Source organism: Loxodonta africana, chromosome 23, assembly GCF_030014295.1.
Source record: "Loxodonta africana isolate mLoxAfr1 chromosome 23, mLoxAfr1.hap2, whole genome shotgun sequence".
Classification (NCBI taxonomy): Eukaryota; Metazoa; Chordata; class Mammalia; order Proboscidea; family Elephantidae; genus Loxodonta; species Loxodonta africana.
Window position 1 is genome coordinate 20,673,964 of NC_087364.1, and position 16,329 is coordinate 20,690,292.

The following is a 16,329-nucleotide window of genomic DNA, read 5'->3' on the forward strand; positions in this document are numbered from 1 at the left end:
TTTATTCTTTAGTATCCTATTTTATTTTCTCTTAGTGTTTTTATGCATTATAGGGAGCATAGATGAATTTTTTAAAGAATGACTCCATTATGCCTCTGTAATTGTAGCCGTGTCAGATACTCTAATGACTAAGATTTTTGTTTTCCATTTTATAGGGCGCCAATGCCTCGGCATTAGAGAAAGAGATTGGTCCAGAGCAGTTTCCAGTCAATGAGCACTATTTTGGATTAGTCAACGTAAGTATCCATTGATACTTAGCCTCCACAATTATGATTGGAAGCAGTTTGAAAACTGAAAATTGCATTAATAATTTGTTAAAGAAAAAAAGTTTGTACAGTAGAATTAAACACCAAGAAACTTGATTTGGCATTGTAAAATTACCTTTAAGGGCAGGGAAACAGCTGCCTGAAGTCTTCAGAGTATTAGAAGCAATTTCTACCCTGTCAGCCTGATTTGTCCTATAAGCAGAATTTCATATAGCTTCGACCAGATCATCTCCTGAGTCATGAGAATTATTTAAATGCCTGAATTATGAATGGTCCACATGCACAGCTATAGATACAGCCGTGTAAATGCCTCCACGTTAGAGAGTATTCTGGCGCTGTACCAGCACTATAGACATGGAAGTGGAAAATGAAGGAAAAAAAACCCACAGTCCTTGTGGAGGTATACTTAGTTCTAATAATTTACATTATTAAAACTTTGGAAGAGCTTTCTTTAAGAATTTCTAACTCTGACCATTCTTTGTCTTCTCTGAGTCACCAGACAATATTACAAATCTGTTATATAATTGTTGTGGTAGTTTATTTTATACTGTTGTACTCTATCAGGGGGACCTATGGTGGGTATATAAAAAAAAATGTGTATATATATATATATATATATATATGAATGAGGAAACCCTGGTGGCGTAGTGGTTAAGCGCTACAGCTGCTTAACCAAAAGGTCAGCAATTCGAATCCGCCAGGTGCTCCTTCTGCTCTGTCCTGTAGGGTCGCTATGAGTTGGAATCCACTCAACGGCAGTGGGTTTGGTTTGGGTTTTTACATATGAATGATATGATAATACAGGTAACACAGTACATTGTTTTGAACACATTGGTTTACCTTTGAACGGTAGTATGTGACTATGACCTGTGAGATAGATTTGAGGATAGCAGTTAAAGTGATGTGTGTGTTTCCCTTGCTTTGCAGATTGTTTCTGTGCACCATAAAGTTTATAACAATGAATCAGCAGTCCCCTACTCTTCTCTGCCTCTCCAGAAGAAGCTACCCATCACTCCTCTAGCTATTTTTTTCCCTAGAATTTACCTTCATATTCTCCACCACGTGTCTGTCAGTTTGTCATTGTGTGGTGGCTTGCCTGTTGCTGTGATGGTGGAAGCTATGCCACCAGTATTTCAGATGCCAGCAGGGTCACCCATAGTGGACAGGTTTCAGTGGAGCTACCAGACTAAGACAGACTGGGGAGAAGGACCTGGAGATCTACTTTTGAAAAAACTGGCCAGTAAAAACCATATGAATAGCAGTGGAACACTGTCTGATATCTTGGTGGAAGATGAGCCCCTCAGGTTGGAAGGCAGCAATGGGCTCAGACATAGCAACGGTTGTGACGATGGCGCAGGACCAGGCAGTGTTTCGTTCTGTTGTACGTGAGGTTGCTATGAGTTGGAATCAACTCAGTGGCACCTAACAAACAATAACCTTCGAATTCTAAATAAAATACTGGTACCTCCTTTTTTTTTCTTTTAAATCTACTGACTGCCTGTTACGGTAGATTAGAAATTCAGCTCTCTTCCTCAACCATCACCTGCCAGCTTGACTTTCCCCGTATTCTCACAGTATGCTTATATCACAATATTTCATCACTGTTCAGTATTTTCCTTATAAAGATGTAAATATTGTTCCCAAGTGAGCCAGGTTATATTATGATTGCATTTCCCTTCTTTGTATAACTTTGTTTTGCCTGAAATTAATCATTGCTTTATTTTTTCATGTCCGTAATTTTTGTGTGTTCTTCTCAAACCCTTTAAAAGAACTGGAAAAAAAAAAAAAGCCCCCAAAACATCTTCTCAATGCCAGGTCCCACGGAGTCATACCTATCAGGCAAACTTAACCTCAGCCCTCTCGCTTTAAGTGGACTGGTGTTCACCATGCCTGCTGTGGAGCCTTTGTCCAGACATTTTATTTTCTGTTGCTCTGGAAATGCTTTTCACTTCTTGTTTTCTTGATCCTGTCTTCTTTTTTGGTTTTCTCCCTTCCTTCATGGAGCAGATCCTGTGGTAGCTTCTTCAGGAGGTTTGCCTGGATAGTAGATAAACTTTGAGGCCTTGTGTATCTACAAATGTTTTGGCTCCTTTAGTTACAGATTCTGTGTTAAGGGATCTTCCTTCAGAACTTTGAAGGCTACTCCATTGCCTTCTGGCTTCTGTTGTTGCTCTTGAGAAGCCTGATGCCATTCTGATTCTTGATCTTCTCTGTGACTTTTTAAAAAATTTTTGGGGGCTTTTAGGATTTTCCTTTTATTCATAACAATGTTAGGAAATTTGATGTGTCTTGGTAGTCGCCCTCTGTTAAACTGTACTGGGTATTTTATGGGCCCATTCAGACTAGAGTCTCATGTTCTTCAGTTCTACAAAATTTCTAGCAGTAGTTTTTGGGTAATTCCGTCACTTTTAATGTAATTTCTCTGTTCTGTCTTTTGAATATCCTGTTAGTTGAATATTGAAAGAGATCAGTTCTCTAATTTTCTTTTTTTTCCCCCATTTCTGATCATCTACCTTTTTGTCTACATTTTAGACAGTTTCTTGTACTATTTGTCCGGAGCCCTGGTGGCGTGGTGGTTAAGACTTTGGCTGCTAACCAAAAGGTCCGCAGTTTGAATCCACCAGTTACTCTTTGGAAGCCATATGGGGCAGTTCTGCTTTGTCCTGTATGGTTGCTATGAGCCAGAGTCGACTCGACGGCAACAAGTTTGTTTTTGTCCAGCTCTTTGCACTTTTTATTTTACAGTGTTATGTTTATTTTTTTACTTGTGTTTCATGGAGGAAATATCTTCTATTATCTTTCCAGGGATATTATTTATACTTTTTGTTGTTACTGACACTTTCTTATGCTTACTGGGTTGTTCCTGAGACCTCTGAGTTCATTTTTTCCCTTGTTTTAAGCTGTGTTTCCTGTTGGGAGTTTTTCTCAGATTTCATATATGAAAGTGAGACTCTAAAGAGCTGATTGGAGCCTTTGTGTATTATGAGCAGAGCTTCTTAACCATGGGTTTCACTGTGGGGTGACTTCTGGCAAACTGGCTTTTTAAATAGTCCTGCTACCACCCCCCTTCACCCCTGTTTTCACTAGCTAGAGGCCTCTTCTCTAGGGTTATTTATTTTCTACAGAGCGGACTCTGCCTGGAAGTGGCTTAATTCAGAGTTTAACTTAATCCTTTTAGGTGCCTCACTGCTGTCTTCTGTCTGCAAGGTCTTTGAATCCAGAGTTTCTCTTGTTCCATTTCTGTGGAAATGAAGCCTGCAGTCTTCTGCAGGGTTGGGTGTCTATAAACAGTCCGTTAAAACTTACAACTAGACTTCGTTCTTGGACGTTTCTCCCTTCCCTTCTCCGCCAATTCCTGAACCTTTCGAAGGTGAATCAGCTTGTTTCTCCTTTGCCTCTCCCTCGAAGACACTTAGGCCTCCACTTTTTCTGCTCTGCCAATTCATTTACCCCTCCTTCATCTGCCCTCTGTCCTCTGAACGGTTGCTGATGTCTCTAGTCTGTGGTTGTCTTCTTTATCACACTCTTTGGCCTTTTTGTTTTTTACCTAATCTGTTCCTTTACTGTCGTTTTACTGGGAATCTGTCTCTATTTCTAATAACACAGTAAATGTTCATGCTCACATACAGAGTTGTCTAGTGATCCACAGCCTCATTAAAATTCCAGGGATGTCAAAACCCATTTTCTCCACTCTTGTTCTGTTGCTGCTTCGCTGTGCCCACTGCCCTTATTTGCTTTACACTCCAAAGCTGATGTGTGTCCGGAATTGTAGTAAAGCTGTGCCCATTGTGAGCGCTTTTGGCTTTCTGGTAGTGTCCCAGAAGGATCCATTTTCTTTCAAACAATAGTATTTCCTGTATTGGAGGCTGTTTTACTTTTACCAATATAAATATTTCAGCTTCTCCATTTTATCTCTAGCTGTAAACTTTTTTGTAGCTAGCCTCAGAACAAGTAAAATAACATCCTAGATAAAAATCATATAAGTTCTAAAGCTGTATTATATTTTTTCTGGTATGTTGTTTTTAATTTAATCTGATGTCTAGATCAAAATACTGATGTCAGTTGTGTAGAAAAAGTGTTTCTACAAAGGTGTTGTTTTTATTACTCCTTGTGGATCTGTAGAGATTGAAAAGGTAGTATTTGTGCTTCCCCTTGAAGCTCAGTAACATCAAGATAAGCCGGAGGCTGTAAAGTTAGAAAAGGACCATCAGAACTAAGAGGATTTGTCTTCACCTTCTTGAGTGATTCATCTGATGAGTACGAATACAGTTTCTTGTCTCTGTGTCTCATTGTTATAACAAGAATTGAGATCTCTGAAGTTAACTAGGGCCCTGGCAGTGGTTGAACGCCTTGACTTACGCTCAAAAATCAGTCAGAGATTTGAGTAGATCAGGAGGACTGGTATACACCACAAGACCAGACCCATTGCCGTGGAGTCCGTTCTGACTGATAGCAGCCCTACAGAACAGAGTAGAAGTGCCCCATCCGTAGGGGTTCCAAGGCTCTAATCTTTACAGAAGCAGATTGCCATATCTTTCTTCTGCAGAGTGGCTGGTGAGTTCACAGCAGAGTGCTTAACCACTGCGCCACCACGGCTCCTTAGAGAACTAGTATAGTGATTAATTTTTCCTGTGATTATGTTCCCAGGCTACTTCACAGCTATATTCCTTACCTTTAATCTTTTCCTGTGAGTCCTGCTTTTCAGCTCTGAAGCTATCACTCGTCTGTTTCTCTCTTCCCTTCCCCCTTTCTATTTGTAGACTTGTCACACTGCCTATAGGTGTTGCTTAATTATGATTGGCACTCTTTTGGGGGGGTGGCTTAGTTAATTCAGAGGTCAGCACTCTAACTTTTTTTTTTCCTGTCCCTATTAGAAAACCCTATGGGCAGGTCTGATCTGTCACATGGGGTCACTGTGAGTCAGAATCAACTTGAAGGCATCCACCAACACCACACCTGTTTGCTAAGTAGCTAGTGCTGTACACACTTGACTGTGGGCTGCTTTAAGAGTCTTGGTTAATCTTTTCTAACAATTGGATTTTGTTAAAATGAGGCACACATATTTTCTTTCCACCGTTCTGCTTTTGGCTAGGTGTGCTAGGTTCATTTGAATTGCTTTACAAAAGGAGTATATGGAAAGAGTTCCTTTTGTATGCCTGATTTCATTTCTCTTTTGCTGCCATCAGTGGTAGGATTACTCAGAGCACTGCCTCTAGGGACTAGTACATGTATTTGGGCAGGTAGAAAATTAGACTTTTTTTTTTAACGGATAAGAGAAAGTAACTGCAGTTTAATTAACCTAGCAGGAAATTCAACACAGTGACTACTGTCAGCATTGTTGGAGACAGCTTATATTCCATTATTTACAGTTGCAAATATTTTTATCTTTCAAGAATATTACCACAAATAACCTGATTTGTAAACTTTCACTTAAAGGACAATAAAAATTAATTAAAAAAAATATTACCACAAATAATGGCTTTTATGGGAGTTTACTCTTCATGATAATTTCTTTGTTTGTCACTGTAGTTTGCATAATGCATACAGTGTAGATTCCCTTTTTAAAATGATTTATTTTTGTTGTTAAAAATATACACAGCAAAACATGCACCAATTTCTGCATGTATAATTCAGTGACATTGACTACAGTCTTCAAGTTGTGTACCATTTTACCCTCCTTTTCCGAATTGGCCTCCCCCATTAACATGAACTCACTGCCCCCTAAGCTTCCTGTCTAACCTTTGAGTTGCTGTTTTCAGTTTGATCCCATGTAGATAGTTCTATAAAAGAGCACAATGCAGAGCTCAAGGCAGACATTCTTTACTAGTTAAGCTAAACTATTGATTTTAAAGATGACTTCAGGGAATATTTTTGGTTTAAGGTTTAAAGATTATCTCAGGGCAGTAGTTTTGGGGATTCACCCCAGCCTCAGTGGCTCCGTAAAGTCTGGATTCCATGAGAATTTGGAATTCTGTTCTGTATTTTTTTCCCTTTTGATCAGGATTCTTCTATTGAATCTTTGATCAGAACTTTCAATAATGGTAGCCAGGCACCATCCACTTCTTCTGATCTTGTGGCAGAGGAGACAGTTGTTCATGGAGGCAGTTGGACACACATGTGGAGATTTCCTTTTGGCTTATCTCCTGTAAAACCAAACCTGTTGCCATCGAGTCGATTCCGACTCATAGCGACCCTATAGGTCAGAGTAGAACTGCCCCATGGAGTTTCCAAGGAGCGCCTGGTGGATTCGAACTGCTGACCTTTTGGTTAGCAGCTGTAGTACTTAACCACTAAGCCACCAGGGTTTCCTTATCTCCTATAAAAAAATAGATACATAAATATTCCTGGTATTATTGGAAGTCAGAAAGGAGAAACGCTAGTGTAGTTTGGGGGTTCAGAAACTATTTAGAATAGGCAAAGGAGCCTTTGGAGGCTTTCCCTTGGTGTAAAATATCCCAGTCACATTCTAGCATTTAATATGGTCAGCTAAATTCTTTGAAAACAAATTCCTTTAATCTGACAAATCAGATTTTGCTCTTTTTTCCTTATATTTTAAAGCCAGTGACTATTTTAGTAGAGTTGGTAGTAGAGAATGAGTTAAACTAGTAGTAACGCTTTTTTTTTTCCATGCAGTCTATACATTTTTTTGAATAACCTTCCTTCATTGTTTTACTGTGCGATTTGATGTTAATTTTCCTTTTTTTTTTTTTTAGGTAGGCCCCAATACACAAATGGATTAGGCTTAATAAATTATTTGTAATACTACTGTGAAATACACTTTCACTAAAATCTTTGGTATAGAATTACGATTGAATGATCGACTCCCTAGACCATCCATAAAAGCCTATTTAATCTGAATTACTAATAGTCATTAGTTAGAATTCTGGATCCAGGGAGCAGGGCCCAGTATGGAAGAAAGAGGAATAAAAACAAAATTTTCTTTCCATTTAGGTGCTAATAAAGTTGGTTACATAAATGTCTCTCTCTCTCTTTTTTTTAAATAATTTTTATTGCGCTTTAAGTGAAAGTTTACAAATCAAGTCAGTCACACAAAAACCCATATGCACCTTGCTACACACTCCCAACTACTCTCCCCCTAATGACACAGCTGCTCTCTCCCTCCACTCTCTCTTCGTGTCCACATTGCCAGCTTCTAACCCCCTCCACCCTCTCATCTCCCCTCCAGGCAGGAGGTGCCAACATAGTCTTGTGTCCACCTGATCCAAAAAGCTCACTCCTCACCAGCATCCCTCTCCGACCCATTGTCCAGTCAAATCCATGTCTGAAGAGTTGGCTTCGGGAATGGTTCCTGTCCTGGGCCAACAGAAGGCCTGGGGACCATGACCACCAGGGTCCCTCTAGTTTTGGTCAGACCATTAAGTCTGGTCTTATGAGAATTTGGGGTCTGCATCCCACTGCTCTCCTGCTCCCTCAGGGGTTCTCTGTTATGTTCCCTGTCAGGGCAGTCATCGGTTGTGGCCAGGCACCATCTAGTTCTGGTCTCAGGATGATGTAGTCTCTGGTTCATGTGGCCCTTTCTGTTTCTTGGGCTGGTAATCGCCTTGTGTCCTTGGTGTTCTTCATTCTCCTTTGATCCAGGTGGATTGAGACCAATTGATGCCTCTTAGATGGCTGCTTGCTAGCATTTAAGACCCCAGACGCCACTCTTCAAAGTGGGACACAGAATGTTTTCTTAATAGATTTTATTATGCCAGTTGACTTAGATATCCCCTGAAACCATGGTCCCGAAACCCCTGCCCTGCTATGCTGGTTTTCGAAGTATTCAGTGTATTCAGGAAACTTCTTTGCTTTTGGTTTAGTCCAGCTGTGCTGACCTCCCCTGTATTGTGTGCTGTATTTCCCATTACCTAAAGTAGTTCTTATCTACTGTTTAATTAGTGAATACCCCTCTCCCACTCTTCCTCCCTCTCCTGTCTCATAACTGCAAAAGAATGTTTTCTTCTCAGTTTAAACTATCCCTCAAATTCTTATAATAGTGGTCTTATACAATATTTGTCCTTTTGCAACTGACTAAATGCACTCAGCATAATGCCTTCCAGGTTCCTCCATGTTATGAAATGTGTCACAGATTCCTCACTGTTCTTTATCGATGCGTAGTATTCCATTGTGTGAATATACCATAATTTATTTATCCATTCATCCATTGATGGGCACTGTGGCTGCTATTGTAAACAGTGCTGCAGTAAGCATGGGTGTGCATATATCTGTTCTTGTAAAGGCCCTTATTTCTCTAGGATATATTCCAAGGAGTGGGACTGCTGGATCCTATGGTAGTTCTATTTCTAGCTTTTTAAGGAAGCGCCAAATCGATTTCCAAAGTAGTTGTACCATTTTACATTCCCCCTAGCAGTGCGTAATTGCTCCAGTCTCTCCACCATTGATTATTTGGTGTTTTTTGGATTAATGCCAGTCTTGTTGGAGTGAGATGAAATCTCATCGTAGTTTTGATCTGCATTTCTCTAATGGCTAATGATCGTGAACATTTCCTCATATATCTGTTAGCTACCTGAATGTCTTCTTCAGTGAAGTGTCTACTCATATCTTTTGCCCATTTTTTAATTGGGTTGTCTTTTTGTAGTTGAGTTTTTGCAGTATCACGTACATTTTAGAGATTAGGCGCTGATCAGAAATGTCATAGCTAAAAACTTTTTCCCAGTCTGTAGGTAGTCTTTTTACTCTTTTGGTGAAGTGTTTGGATGAGCATAGGTGTTTGATTTTTAGGAGCTCCCCGTTATCTAGTTTTTCTTCTGCATTCTTAATGTTTTGTATACTGTTTATGCCATGTATTAGGGCTCCTATTGTTGTCCCTATTTTTTCTTCCATGATCTTTATCGTTTTAGATTTTATATTTAGGTCTTTGATCCATTTTGAGTTAGTTTTTGTGCGTGGAGTGAGGTATGGGTCTTGTTTCATTTTTTTGCAGATGGATACCCAGTTATGCCAGCACCATTTGTTAAAAAGACTGTCTTTTCCCCATTTAACTGTTTTGGGGCCTTTGTCAAATGTCAACTGCTCATATGTGGATGGATTTATGTCTGGATTCTCAATTCTTTTCCACTGGTCTATGTATCTGTTGTACCAGCGTCAGGCTGTTTTGACTACTGTGGCGGTATAATAGGTTCTAAAAATCAGGCAGGGTAAGGCCTCCCGCTTTGTTCTTCTTTTTCAGTAATGCCTTATTTATCTAGAGGCTCTTCCCTTCCATATGAAGTTGGTGATTTGTTTCTCCATCTCATGTAAAGAATGTCATTGGGATTTGGATCGGAATAGCATTAAATGTATAGATCGTTTTTGGTAGAATAGACATTTTTACAGTGTTAAGTCTTCCTGTCCACGAGCAAGGTTTTTCCACTTATGTAAGTCTCTTTTGGTTTCCTGCAGAAGTGTACTGTAGTTCTCTTTGTATAAGTCTTTTACATCTCTGGTGAGATTTATTCCTAATTATTTTATCTTCTTGGGGGCTACTGTAAATGGCATTCATTTGGTGATTTCCTCTTCGATGTTCTTTTTGTTGGTGTAGAGGAATCCAACTGATTTTTGTATGTTTATCTTGTATCCCAGTACTCTGCTGAACTCTTCTATTAGTTTCAGTAGTTTTCTGGAGAATTCCTTAGGGTTTTCTGTGTATAAGATCATGTCAACTGCAAATAGAGATACTTTTACTTCTTCCTTGCCAATCTTGATGTCCTTTATTTCTTTATCTAGCCTGATTGATCTGGCTAGGACCTCCAACACAATGTTGAATAAGAGTGGTGATAAAGGGCCTCCTTGTCTGGTTCCTGATCTCAGTGGGAATGTTTTCAGGCTCTCTCCATTTAGGGTGATGTTGGCTGTTGGCTTTGTATAAATATCCTTTATTATGCTGAGGAATTTTCCTTCTATTCCTATTTTGCTGAGAGTTTTTATCATGAATGGGTGTTGAACTTTGCCATATGCCTTCTCTGCATCAATTCATAAAATCATGTGATTCTTTTGTTTTATTTATGTGGGGGATTACACTAATTGTTTTTCTAATGTTGAACCATCCCTGCATACCTGGTATGAATCTCTCTTGGTCGTGGTGAATTATTTTTTTTGATATGTTGTTGAATTCTATTGGCTAGAATTTTGCTGAGGATTTTTGCATCTATGTTCATGAGGGATATAAGTCTGTAATTTTCTTTTCTTGTGGTGTATTTACCTGGTTTTGGTATCAGGGATATGGTGGCATCATAGAATGAGTTTGGTAGTATTCCGTCCTTTTCTATGCTCCGAAATACCTTTAGTAGTAGTCGTGGTAACTCTTCTCTGAAAAATTGGTAGAACTCTGCAGTGAAGCCGTCTGGACCAAGGCTTTTTTATGTTGGGAGTTTTTTGATTACCTTTTCAATCTCATGGGTCTATTTAGTTGTTCTACCTTTGTTTGTGTTAGTTTAGGTAGGTACTCTGTTTCTAGGAATTCATCCATTTCTTCTAGGTTTTCAAATTTGAGTATAGTTTTTCATTGTAATCTGATATGATTCTTTTAATTTTAGTTGGGTCTGTTGTAATATCGCTCATCTTATTTCTTATTTGGGTTGTTTGCTCCCTCTCCTGTTTTTCTTTTGTCAGTTTGGCCAGTGGTTTATCAATTTTGTTGATTTTTTTCAAAAAACCAGCTTTTGAGAATTGATGCCCTCCACCGGCCTCAACCTCTCCTTGAGTGGATATGGCTGCGGCCGCGGACCACTGAGACGCCTGGAAGGAGCAGGAGGCGAGGCTTTTCTGAGGCTTTGCCTGAGGTCTCTCAGCGATGGCACTTCAGTTGCGGTTCTGGGCTTTGTCGGTTTGCAGAAACCCCGAGTTTGGGTTTGCAGCCCTCTCAGGCAGTTCCAAACCAGCGGTGAAGCCTGAAGTGGACCCTGTGGATAATGAAGCCGTTGCCCCGTAGTTCACCAACCGGAATCCCCGGAATCTCGAGCTCTTGGCTGTAGCCAGGAAAAAACAGGGTTGGGGGACTGTGTGGCCCTCTCGTGAGTTCTGGCAGAGACGGGAGATGCCAACACAGTCTCAAGTGTCCAGCTGATACAAGTAGCTCACTCTTCGTCAGCATCTCTCTCCAACCCATTGTCCAGTTCCTTCCATGTCTGATGAGTTGTCTTCAGGAATGGTTCCTGTCCTGGGCCAACAGAAGGTTTGGGGACCATGACCTCCGGGATTCCTCTAGTCTTAGTCAGACCATTAAGTCTGGTCTTTTTATGAGAATTTGGTGTCTGCATCCTACTGATCTCCTGCTTCCTCAGGGGTTCTCTGTTGTGCTCCCTGTCAGGGCAGTCATTGGTTGTGGCCGGGCACCATCTAGTTCTTCTGGTCTCAGGATGATGTAAGTCTCTGGTTCCTGTGGCCCTTTCTGTCTCTTGGGCTCATAGTTATCATGTGACCTTGGTGTTCTTCATTCTCCTTTGATCCAGGTGTGTTGAGACCAATTGATGCATCTTAGATGGCCACTTGTTAGCATTTAAGACCCCAGGCGCCACATTTCAAAGTGGGATGCAGAATGTTTTCGTAATAGAATCATTTTGCCATTTGACTTCGAATCCGCCTTAAGCCATAGTCCCCAAACCCCCGCCCTTGCTTCGGTGACCTTCGAAGCATTCAGTTTATCCGGGAGACTTCTTTGCTTTTGGTCCAGTCCAGTTGAGCTGACCTTCCGTGTATTGAGTGTTGTCCTTCCTTTCACCTAGAGTGGTTCTTATCTACTAACTAATCAGTAAATAAACCTCTCCTCCACTCCCTCCCCCCCCCCGCATAACCACAAAAGCATGTGTTCTTCTCAGTTTATACTATTTCTCAAGATCTTATAATAGCCGTCTTATACAATATTTGTCCTTTTGCCTCTGACTAATTTCACTCAGCATAATGCCTTCCAGGTTCCTCCACGTTCTGAAATGTTTCACAGATTCGTCACTGTTCTTTATCGATGCGTGGTATTCCATTGTGTGAATATACCACAATTTATTTACCCATTCATCCGTTGATGGACACCTTGGTTGCTTCCAGCTTTTTGCTGTTGTAAACAGAGCTGCAATGAACATGGGTGTGCATATTAAAAAAAAAAAAAAAAAACCAACTTTTGGTCTTGTAAATTCTTTCAATTGTTTTTCTGTTTTCTATTTCATTTAGTTCAGCTCTAATTTTTATTATTCGTTTTCTTCTGGTGCCTGTGGGTTTCTTTTGTTGCTGTCTTTCTATTTGTTCAAGTTGTAGGGATAATTCTTTGATTTTGGCCCTTTCTTCTTTTCAGATGTGTGCATTTATTGATATAAATTGGCCTCTGAGCACCGCTTTTGCAGTGTCCCAAAGGTTCTGATGGGAAGTGTTTTCATTCCCATTGGATTCTCTGAATTTCTTTATTTCATCCTTAATGTCTTCTATAATGCAGTCTTTTTTGAGCAGGGTATTGTTCAGTTTCCAAGTGTTTGATTTCTTTTCCCGTTATTCATTTCCACTTTTATGGCCTTATGGTCAGAGAGGATGCTTTGTAATATTTCAGTGTTTTGGTTTCTGCTAAGGGTTGCTTTATGACCTAATATGTGGTCTATTCTAGAGAATGTTCCGTGTGCACTAGAAAAGAAAGTGTACTTGATTGCCGTTGCATGGAGTGTTCTGTATATGTCTACAAGGTCAAGTTGGTTGATTGTGGCATTTAGGTCTTCTGTGTCTTTATCGAGCTGCTTTCTGGATGTCCTGTCCTTCACCGAAAGTGGTGTGTTGAAGTCGCCTACTATTATTGTGGAGCTGTCTATCTCACTTTTCAGTGCTGATAGAGTTTGTTTTATGTATCTTGCAGCCCTGTCATTGGGTGCATAAATATTTAATATGGTTAAATCTTCTTGGTGTATTGTCCCTTTAATCATTATATAGTGTCCTTCCTTATCCTTTCTGATGGATTTAACTTTAAAGTCTGTTTTGTCAGAAATTAGTATTGCCACTCCTGCTCTTTTTTGATTGTTGTTTGCTTGATATATTTTTTTCCATCCTTTGAGTTTCAGTTTGAGTCTCTAAGTCTGTGTCTCTTGTAGGCAGCATATAGACGGATCTTGTTTTTTAATCCATTCTGCCACTCTCTGTCTCTTTATTGGTATATTTAGTCCATTTACATTCAGGGTAATTATGGATGGGTAAGAATTTAGTGCTATCATTTTGATGACTTTTTCTTGTGTGTTGTTGACAGTTTCTTTTTCCTACTTAATTTTATGTGCTGAGTAGATTTTCTTTATATATTGTCCTTTCCTCATATTTGTTGTTGATTTTGTTTCTGCTGAGTCTCTATTTTTCCCTTGTATTTTATTTTGATTAGTAGGATAGTTTCTCTTCTTTGTGGTTACCTTATTATTTACCCCTGTTTTTCTAAATTGAAAACTATTTCTTTGTATTGCCGTATCTTCCCCTGCATATGGAAGGTGTATGATTACATTTCTTAGTCCCTCTTTATTATTTTAATGTTGTCTTCTTTTATATAACATCGCTGTTACCCTGTTTTGAGCTTTTTTTAAATACTCTTGCGTTTTTTTTTTTTTTTTTGGATTTCCCTGTCTGGGTTGACTTCTGGTTGCTCTGCCCAGTGTTCTAGTCTTGGGTTGATACCTGATATTATTGATTTTCTAAGCAGAGAACTCCCTTTAGTATTTCTTGTAGTTTGGGTTTGGTTTTTACGAATTCCCTCAACTTGTGTTTATCTGGAAATGTCTTAATTTCACCTTCATATTTAAGAGATATATTCTATGAACATATGATTCTTGGCAGGCAATTTTTTTCCTTCAAATTTTAAAATATGTCTTCCCATTGCCTTCTTGCCTGCATGGTTTCCGCCAAGTAGTCCAAGCTTATTCTTATTGGCTCTCCTTTGTAGGTGACTTTTCATTTATCCCTCACAGCTCCTATAATTCTTTCTTTATCTTTGGTTTTGGCAAGTTTGATTATAATATGTCTTGGTGACTTTCTTTTCACGTGTACCTTACGTGGAATTCGATGAGCATCTTGGATAGATATCTTCTGATGTTTCGCAATATCAGGGAATTTTTCTGCCAACAAATCTTCAACAATTTTCTCTGTATTTTCTGTTATCCCTCCCTGTTCTGGTACTCCAATCACTCGTAGGTTATTTCTCTTAATAGAGTCCCACATGATTCTTAAAGTTTCTTCATTTTTTTTTTTAATTCTTTTATCTGATTTTTCTTCAAATATATTAGTGCCAAGTGATTTATCTTCGAGTTTAGAAATTCTGGCTTCGACTTGCTCAATTCTGCTCCTTCGACTTTCTATTAAGTTATCTGATTCTGTAATTTTATTGTTCATCTTCTGAATTTCTGAGTGCTGTCTGTCTATGGATTTTTCCAGCTTATTAAACTTTTCATTATGTTCCTGAATAATCTTTCTGATTCTTTCAGTTGCTTTATCTGTGTGTTTCTTGGCTTGTTCTGCATATTGCATCATTTCCTTCCTGATGTCTTGAAGGATTCTGCATATTAAACTTCTGTGTTCTGGCTCTGGTAATTCCAGGAATGCACTTTCATCTAGAAGATCCCTGGATTCTTTGTTTTGAGAGCCTGTTGAGGTGATCATGGTCTGTTTCTTTATGTGACTTGATATTGACTGTTGTCTCCGAGCCATCTATAAGTTATTGTATTAGTTTATGCTTGCTTACTGTGTTGTAGCTGCTTGCTTTGTTTTGTTTTGGTATACCCCTATGGGTTGCTTGAGTGAGCTAGCTTGATTATTTTCATCTTTAGAGCTCTGATGTCCTGTCCCCAGCTGGCTAGAGGTGTTATCAGGTATTTCAGTCTAGGAGTCTATTCATTTTTCTTGTATGAATTCAGCTCAGGTTTCCAGGCAGCTGATATCTAGTGTGTGGAAGGGGTCTGTCTTACAGTCTTAGAGGGGCAGGGGTGATTGGTGTGTATACTGGTATCTGATTGCAGAAGGGGGTCACACTCTGAACAAGGCAGGGGGCTGAGAACCGACCCCTAGGTGCCTCTGAGGAAAGCGTGTCCCTGTTCTCCAGAGCATGCAGGTGGGTGGGTCCTGCAGAGGGACTGTGGACATCCAGAGTTTTTGGTTGTAAGGCCTGGGAGTTACCAGTTATCTTTAGACCTCTGTCATGGGTGTCTGGGTGAACTGAGTGGAAAACTAGTCCTTAGGTCACTAATGTGGGTAGGCGAGGACCTTGTTTAATAGGCAAAGTAATGGCATATGTCAAACAAGCACCTCTTCTCTGCACAGCTGAAATGGGTGGAGTTTTCCAACAAGGGCCTGTTCTCCCACAATAGGCCCACATAGGTCCATGCAGAAGTGAAAGGTGCTCAAGGTCTATGGACGGTTTATGCCTGGACAGGAACCACTTCTGTCCTGAGCTCCCCTGGTTAATGGAGCTATCAAATTATCTTTTCTCCCCATTTGCAAATTTTTTCCTTCCCCAAGCCTGGGAGGATGGCTCTAGGTACTCACCAGGGTTCATCTTAGGCCCAGGGATTCAGCCACTGAAGCCAGCTTGCGGGTGGGGGAGCATGGGAAAATATATGCAAGTACTTAGCTTTTGCCGAGAACACGGTTCTCCTCAGGTTCCAGAGGTGTGAGTGGGCTGTGTGGTTGGCTTCTTCTCCCGGAGGAAACTGCAGCCGAATGCTAGTACCAGCCCGCCGCCACCGCCGCCGCTCCAGGAATGGTACCTGGGGGCTCCCCGCGATTCAGGTCCAGTAACTCCTCTCCACTTCTGAACGGTCTCTTCCTCCCGCTGCCCCTCATTTCGTTGTCTAAGCTTGCCTTTGATGCTCAGGGCTCCCAGCTTGTCACAAATGTACTTGTTTCACTTGTTTTTTCGGGTCTTTGTTGTAAAGAGGGCTCGCCAGAAGCGTCTGTCTATTTCACCGTCTTGGCTCCGCCCTAGGTAAATGTCTCTTGGCTCTGTATTCGTTTTCATTGATTTCATTCTCATCCACTTTTTCTCCAGCCGATGCACAGCGTACTGTAGGTTTACATTGTCAGAGATCCCAGAGGACATCCATGTCACACCTGGCAAAAGAAC

The 16,329-nt window shown here is 40.2% G+C and overlaps 1 protein-coding gene across 5 annotated transcripts in view; it reads left to right on the forward strand.

Annotated features, from left to right (window-relative positions):
• The window catches only part of USP12 (ubiquitin specific peptidase 12), a 131,940-nt gene that overhangs the window by 51,772 nt on the left and 63,839 nt on the right, over window positions 1–16,329 (forward strand). For 4 of the 5 annotated variants that reach the window (XM_010593970.2, XM_010593971.3, XM_010593972.3 and 1 more), the window contains exon 2: window positions 156–236. The exons of the other annotated variant lie outside the window; for it this stretch is intronic. In XM_010593970.2, coding sequence (XP_010592272.2) covers window positions 156–236 — 81 coding nt within the window. The remainder of the gene's footprint in view (window positions 1–155; window positions 237–16,329) is intronic. 5 annotated transcript variants of the gene reach the window in all.